Source organism: Erinaceus europaeus, chromosome 8 (genome assembly GCF_950295315.1).
Source record: "Erinaceus europaeus chromosome 8, mEriEur2.1, whole genome shotgun sequence".
In the NCBI taxonomy this organism is placed as follows: domain Eukaryota; kingdom Metazoa; phylum Chordata; class Mammalia; order Eulipotyphla; family Erinaceidae; genus Erinaceus; species Erinaceus europaeus.
The window spans coordinates 121,984,599-121,991,910 of record NC_080169.1 but is presented as its reverse complement, the minus strand read 5'-3'; the positions used below and the strand labels follow the sequence as shown (position 1 = coordinate 121,991,910).

At 46.0% G+C, this 7,312-nt stretch overlaps 1 protein-coding gene across 2 annotated transcripts; it reads left to right on the top strand.

Moving 5' to 3' along the window:
* Nucleotides 1-584: 584 nt before the first annotated feature.
* Nucleotides 585-6,058, top strand: LOC103125059 (GTPase IMAP family member 7-like). 2 transcript variants are annotated; one of them, XM_007535828.3, is made up of 2 exons: nt 585-719; nt 4,240-6,058. In XM_007535828.3, exon 2 carries the CDS (start codon nt 4,277-4,279, stop codon nt 5,153-5,155), a length of 879 nt encoding a protein of 292 aa, XP_007535890.1. In that variant the 5' UTR covers nt 585-719; nt 4,240-4,276; the 3' UTR covers nt 5,156-6,058. The 2 variants fall into 2 exon arrangements, with proteins under 2 accessions (XP_007535890.1, XP_060052778.1); XM_060196795.1 differs by having other exon boundaries at nt 614-690.
* The last annotated feature ends 1,254 nt before the right edge of the window (nt 6,059-7,312 follow it).

Below are 7,312 nucleotides of genomic sequence, written 5' to 3'. Positions count from 1 at the left end.
GCTTGCTTCTTACCTGGGAGTCTGGACCAAAACATTTTTGGGAGCAGAAGGTGGGAGTTCTGGCTTCTGTCATTGCTTCTCTGCTGGTCATGGGTGTTGGCAGGTGGATCCACACCCCCAGCCTGTCTCTGTCTTTCCCTAGTGGGGCAGAGCTCTGGGGAGTAGAAGTTCCAGGAGACACAAAAGCACATATTTGAATGGAAGCTTGAATCCTGCCTGAAGGGCTGTAAATAAATCTTATTTATTCAATCTCTAGAAGTCCTCAGACTCTGTAAGTGGAAAAACGGTTGTGGACACACCTGACAGCCTCCTTCCCAGTCTCCCTCCCTGTGCAGTGAGCATGCCCAGACTGGGTGCTTTGCCATCTGGGCAGACTTGGATGACTTACTGAGGAACATTGGCATCTACCTGTGGAACCCAAGGGAGCAGAGGCAACTTTGAGAATCTGGGTGCATTGGGATGCACATGAATGTGACAGACCTCATTGGAGAGACTCAGACGCCAGCGGTAAGGGGGCTGGTGACAGTCCTGTCTCTTTAAAGGCACATGTTTCCTCTCCGGGACCCTCCCAACCCAAGCTTCCTGACACACATGTTTCAGAGGCTGGAAAGGCATTTTTCTCACAGTTAAAACAAAGTCACACACTCAGCTTCTTTGGAGATTGAGAATCAGCTCCACGCTGAGGACAAGGTGAACCTGGCAGAGAGAGAACCCAGAAGGTTAGAGGGTGGTGGGCATCAGGGCGGTGATGGTGTGAACTGGGGGGAGGGGGTTTCTGGTCTGGGGAGGTTCTGTGTCAGCAGAACCAGAACCACAGGAGGATTCAGCAAAAGATAGGGTGGTTAAGGGGGTAGGGAGGGGGTGGGGAGCTGTTACAGTGCCTTGTCCTTGGACCTTGGGTTTCTCTGGACACCATGGTGGCATTGGAAAGGGGAGAGAGTCAGGGTGAGATGGATTAGCACAAAGTTCACCTCCCTTGAATTTCACTGAGCAGAACAGTAACCATACAAGGAGAATGGGAGAAGGATACTGATTAGAATGATCCTGGAGACCACAGAACAAGAAAAATCCACCCGGTGGTGAAGGCAAAGGGGGAGCACTTCACTGAGTGCACAAGGGCCTGGGTTCAAGCCCCTGGTCCCCACCTTTAGAGGGAAAGCTTCATGAGAGGTGAAATAAGGCAGCAGCAGGAGTCTGTCTCTCCCTTTCTATCTTCCCCTTCCCTCTCAATTTCTGGCTGTCTCTATCCAATAAATTAATGAAGATCATAAAAAAAATTTTAAAAAGAAAGGAAGAAAGGAAGGAAAGAAAGAAAGAAAGAAAGAAAGAAAGAAAGAAAGAAAGAAAAATCTACTGACCACTTTCTAACAAGTCTTTCTTTTACCTTGATGGGAAAATCCTGCTTCCAGTGCAAGTCATGGAGATGGCCTAACAAGTCCCATTTGCGTGGAAAAAAAAACAGAGTTCCAGAGAATGGGATGGTGATGACCGTACAGCAATGATCTGGTTAACCGATAGTCTAGGAAATGCAGAATTCAGAGTTTGAGAGAGAAGGTGTGCACCAGAGAATGTAACAGCTAAGAGAAGCAGTGAGGGTGTGTTGGGGAGAGGGAAGGGGTCAGCTATTGTGAAGACATATGGGACAGGGAGACAGCATAATGGTTATGCAAAGAGGCTCGCCTGCCTGGGGCTCTGAAGTCTCGGCTTCAACCCTCTATGGAATCTATCTATGGAATCCTCATCATTTTTGTTATTTTAAAGATATTTTAGTCTTCATTTTTAATGAAAGTGAATGTGAAAGAGAGAGCGAGAGGCCAGAGCCCTGCTCAGCTCTGGCTGACAGTGGTGTGGAGGGTTGAAACTGAGACTTCAGAGCTTCAGGCAGGTGAGGCTCTTTGCATAACCATTATGCTGTCTCCTGGGACCTCAGAGCTTCAGGCAAGAGAGTCTTTTGAGAGCCACCAGGCTGCCTCCCCAGCACCTAGCTGCTTTTGTAGTAAGAGCTTGTTCCCATTTTGTCTTTGCAAAGAGATTCGGTCTTCTATCTGGTCTTCCCTGAACTGTGTCTGATACAATGAAACTGAAAGTTACAGTCATGGGTCTAGGACGAGACCAAGAAATCAGAGCTGTTCTGGAAACAGAAGAGCTAGGAAGATGGAAAAGGGGCCCCAAATACAAACGCATCTTGACACCTACTGGCATCATCAATTTGGGCAACTCTCCCCAGATTTTGAGCAGCATCAGTTTTTATATTTTAAAAATTGGGAAAATAGAATATATTATATATTTCTCTGTAGGCTATTTGTGGGGGGGAGTACATGAAAAGATTAAAAAGTGCTCGAGAGAAAATGGCATTATTTAAAAAGACAGGATGGACTCTTTATGCATGTAAATGTGTTGTTTATAAATGAATAAATGACAAGTCTTCAAAATGTGTCTAATGGGATCACAGTGCACAGGATGTATGGTTAGCAGTCAAGCTAAGGATTCAACACACAGGTTAAAGGGTGTGTGTGTGTGTGTGTGTGTGTGTTGTCTTGAATATTTACATTTATTTATTTGTTTCTTTTTGGATAGGTTAAAGTTTTGTACTTTTCAAAAGTTTTAAAACTCTTCTTTAAGGATAGAGACGATAATGTTAGCAACTTCCATGTACTTGTAAGAACTTCAACAACTCCCAGCTTGTTTTATCTTTGAACTCAACACTCCCGACCCCTGCCAGATTATTATTTGGAAGTAAATTTCAGCCAGGGTCATTTCCTTGACAGATATCTAGGTATGTATGTTGAAAAAGTAAAGCCTGTATAATTCAGTTGTATATAAAATTGAACCTGAGGGACTAGGCAGTGGTGCACCTGGTTAAGTGCAGAAATTACATTGGGCAAGGACCTAGGTTCAAGCTGCTGCTTCCCACCTGCAGGGCGGAAGCTTCACAAGGGGTGAAACAGGGCTGCAGGTGTCTCTCTGTCTCATTCTGTACCTCCTCCTTCCCTCTCAATTTATCGCTGTCTCTATCCAATACTAAATAAATAAATTTGAAGAAAAACAGAACCTGTTTAATAGCTGAGGGGGATTAAAATTGATAGTTCTGGGAGTCAGGCTGTAGCACAGCAGGTTAAGCGCAGGTGGCGCAAAGCACAAGGACCGGCATGAGGATCCCAGTTCGAGCCCTGACTCCCCACCTGCAGGGGAGTCGCTTCACAGGTGGTGAAGCAGGTCTGCAGATGTCTTTCTCTCCCCCTCTCTTTCTTTCCCACCTCTCTCCATTTCTCTCTGTCCTATCCAACAACTATGACAACAATAATAACTACAACAATAAAAAAACAACAAGGGCAACAAAAGGGAATAAATAAATAAATAAAATATTTTTTTTTAAATTGATAGTTCTGGGGCCAGGATGTGGCCTACCTGGTTAAGCACACACATCACAATGTTCAAGCCCCTGGTCCCCACCTAAGGGGGGGAGCCTCACAAGTGGTGAAGCAGGGCTGTGGGTGTTTCTCTCTGCCTCTTTCCTTCTCCATCTCCCCCTCTATTTCTAGCATATTAATTAAGTAAGTAAGTAAAAAGGATGATAGCATAGGAGGAAAAAATGGACAAATACATACAAATATAGAGATAATTGTAGAAATAATAGTTAACTCATATCTGCAGCCTTGGGAGAATGGCTGTAGCTTCCAATGGAGGGATTAAGGATACAGAATTCCGGTGGTTGGGGATAGTGTGGAGTCGTACCCTTGTTACCCTGTGATGTATTAAATCACTAATAAAATTTTAATAAATAAATTATGTAGTTTACCTGGGGAAACATTTGTCCCAAGCAATATTCTGTGGGGAGAAAAAAACTCTTTATTTACTTAATCATTTCTACACAGTAATTAAACTTCTCTCTCTGTCTCTTTTCCCTGCTGAAACCAATACGTGTGTGTGTGTGTGTGTGTGTGTGTGTACACATATAATCTATTTATTGGATAGAGACAGCCAGAAATCAAGAGGAAAGTGGGAGACAGAGAGGGAGAGAGGCACCTGCAAACCTGCTTCAACATTTGCAAAGCCTTCCTCCTGCAGGTGGGGACCAAGGGCTCAAACCTGGGTCCTTGTTCATTGTGACATGTGACACCACCCGACCCCAACCAATATATATTCCCGTTACAAATTTCCAGGAAGAAAAACAGAGAGTAGGAATAGTTTTCACTCACCTAAAGTGACCTTACTTCTCCTCTCCTTTTCCTCCTCAAGGCCTAGCTGGTCCCTAAGCACCACAACCCACGTGAACATGGCCGTCCATCTACCCAGCTCCCTGAGGATCGTTCTCATCGGGAAAACTGGCAGTGGGAAAAGTGCCACAGGGAACACCATCCTCGGGGAGAAAGTATTTGATTCTAAAATCGCTTCCTATTCTGTCACCAAGACCTGCCAGAAAGGGTCCCGGGAATGGAAGGGGAGGGAGCTCCTGGTGGTGGACACCCCAGGGTTCTTTGACACCAAGGACAAACTGGACACCACCTGCAGAGAGATCAGCCAGTGCGTCCTGTCCTCCAGCCCCGGACCTCACGCCATCCTCATGGTCATGCAGCTGAACCGCTACACGGAGGAGGAGCAGAAAACGGTGGCGCTCATCAAGGGTCTCTTTGGGAGGTCTGTCATGAAGCACATGATCATCCTCTTCACGCGCAAGGATGACTTGGAAGACAGGAGCCTAAGTGACTTCATCACAGAGGCAGACGTGAACCTGAAAATCATCATCAAGGAGTGTTCGGACCGCTGCTGCGCCTTCAACAACAGGGCAGAGGCGCAGGAGAAGGAGGCGCAGGTGCAGGAGCTGCTGGGGCTGATAGAGAGGATGGTGCAGAATAACGGAGGGACCTACTTCACGGATGACATCTACCGGGATGTGGAGGAGAGGCTGAGGAAGGAGACCGAGGGCCTGAAGAAAAACTACACTGAGCAGCTGGAAGATAAAATGAGATTGGTGGAAGTGGCGTACGCAGACAAGCCGCAGGAGGGGAAGGAGGAGCATTTGAAGCAGCTGATGGAGGAGCACGAGGAGAACATAAAGCACCTCAGGGAGGAAGCCGAGAAGAGCGTCTCTGGAGATGTCTTTAGCGTGATTAAGAAGATTCTCCTGAAAATATGGAGCGTGCTTTGGGGGTGATGTCCATTTCAGGTTTGCTTCTGAATCTACTCGGATCTTGCTGGAGAGGAAGAATGTTCTTCTTTTTATTTCTTTCTTCCAAGTATGGCTATAACAATATCTTCTGTCCTGCATGATCTCATAGTCTAACCTGAACACATTCTCTTGATTTGTGGGCACCGTTTCCCATACTTGAACGTAAGATGAATGCTAGTCCTTGGAAAGAACAGAGGGTTGAGGCTACAGGGTGATTTCCTTGGTTACGTGGGGACGGAGGGGAGGGTCCTCCCTGTGCTCTTGGTTGACTTCCCTTGGAACCCGTCCACTACCACCTGGTGAAGAAGCCCAATGTGTCCATAAGGAGACCTACGTCAAAGGGGCCGGGCGGTGGTGCACCTTGTTCAGCTGCACATAGTGTTAAGTGCAAGGACTCGTGCTAAGACCTGGGTTCAAACCCTGGCTCCCAACCTGCAGGGGGAACACTTCACAAGTTGTGAAGCAGGTCTGCAGGTGTGTCTCTCTTTTTCCCTCTCTACTTCCCCTTCCTCTCTCAATTTCTCTCTATCCTGTCCAATAGATACATTTTTAATGAAAACGCGGCCACCTGGAGCAGTAGATTCATGGTGTGCACACCTCACAGATAACCCTGGAGGGACAGAGAGAGACAGAGAGAGACAGAGAGAGAGAGAGAGAGAGAGAAATTTATCAACCGTCAAGTAAACAACAGGCAAGTAGATTCTCTAGCTGTCAGTCAAGCCACCTCAGAAAGAGAAGCCATGTCAGTGAAACAAGGAAGGACGGATGTGAAGGACAACTACAAGACTGTATCACGCACAGTGGAATACAGAGAATTGAAGCACATGGACTTGCAAAAAAAATAATAAAAGAGCCTAGCACTAGCACCCTGGGAGAGCCCCTGTGAAGACCTGGGGGTGGGGAGGGGGCCCATGGGGGAAGGAGCCAAACTTTGCTGGTGGAAGTGGAGTGGAATTCTACCCTTTATTATCTTTACTTTTGTAAATCATGATTACAATACTAATAAAATAATTTTTAAAAATTGAAAGAACAGAGGAATGGTCAATATCTACTTAGCTCTCTTTCCCAATGACACATATATTCATGAAGCAAATACAGGATCACTTGCAAGCACTAAGAGTTGTGTTGACTCTAGAATACCTTTCCAGCTCTCCATAGGCTCCCAGTCCACCCCCAGCATTCTCTGCTCCCTCCTGTCTCTCTCCACAATGCCAACAAATGTCTCAGGTTACAGATACCATGTTATCAGACAATAGTCTATTTTATAGACTTCAAAGACTGAGTTTTGGGGGGGAGAGCCCATAAGCATCTGTAGCAATGTGTGTTATTTCATGCCTGCTGATACATAATGACCCTCCAAAATCTAGAAGTCCAGCATTCATATGGTCTTTTGTAAAGTGAAATGTCTAAAGTTAAGAAATTGAAGGGGTGTCGTTTTCGACGGGTTAGGTTGTTTTCTCCGGGCTGGCTTCACGGCCGGGTAACAGACGACCAGGGACTCATAGTTGAGCTGTAGGCAGTATCTCTTTATTCATGCAGGATTCAGCACAATCTAAGCCGAGCTAAGCTAAACTCAAGGTAAAGTACTCTAAAACTCACAATGCTGTCTTTATATATACTTGCCAAGTAGGGTGGAAACAGGGTGTGACATAGAGAGGGTGGAGAGAAAAGTGACTGGTGACAATCAGAGTGTGACAAGGAGAGGATCAGGGTGTGACAAGGAGGGGGGGTGGAGCAAAAACATATCATGAAACAGTGGGGATTGAACCAATGCCCTGGAGGGAGGTACTTGTTAACAGCGGTTATATAAATAGAATGAAGTGGTTATGTAAATAGAATAGTGTTAAGCAGGGGGGATTTAAACCAAATGAAACAGAAGGGGTCTCATGCATACCAACAAAGGGGAGGTTGGCAGTGACTGACATATTGCCAAACACAAAGGCCAGACCTCAAGCCCCCATTTCTACCTGCAGGGAAGATGCTTCTGAGTGGTAAAGCTGGTCTGCTGGTGTCTCTCTTTCTTTCTCTCTCCCTGTCCCCTCCTCCCCTCTCAGTTTATCTCTGTCCTATCAAATGACATAGAAAAAGAAAAGAAAAAATGGCGGCAGGAGATGTGGATTTGTATTGCCAGCAACGAGCCCC

Excerpts from the sequence above, each read along its gene's own strand:
- LOC103125059 (XM_007535828.3), top strand. The coding sequence starts at position 4,277 with ATGGCCGTCCATCTACCCAGCTCCCTGAGGATCGTTCTCATCGGGAAA.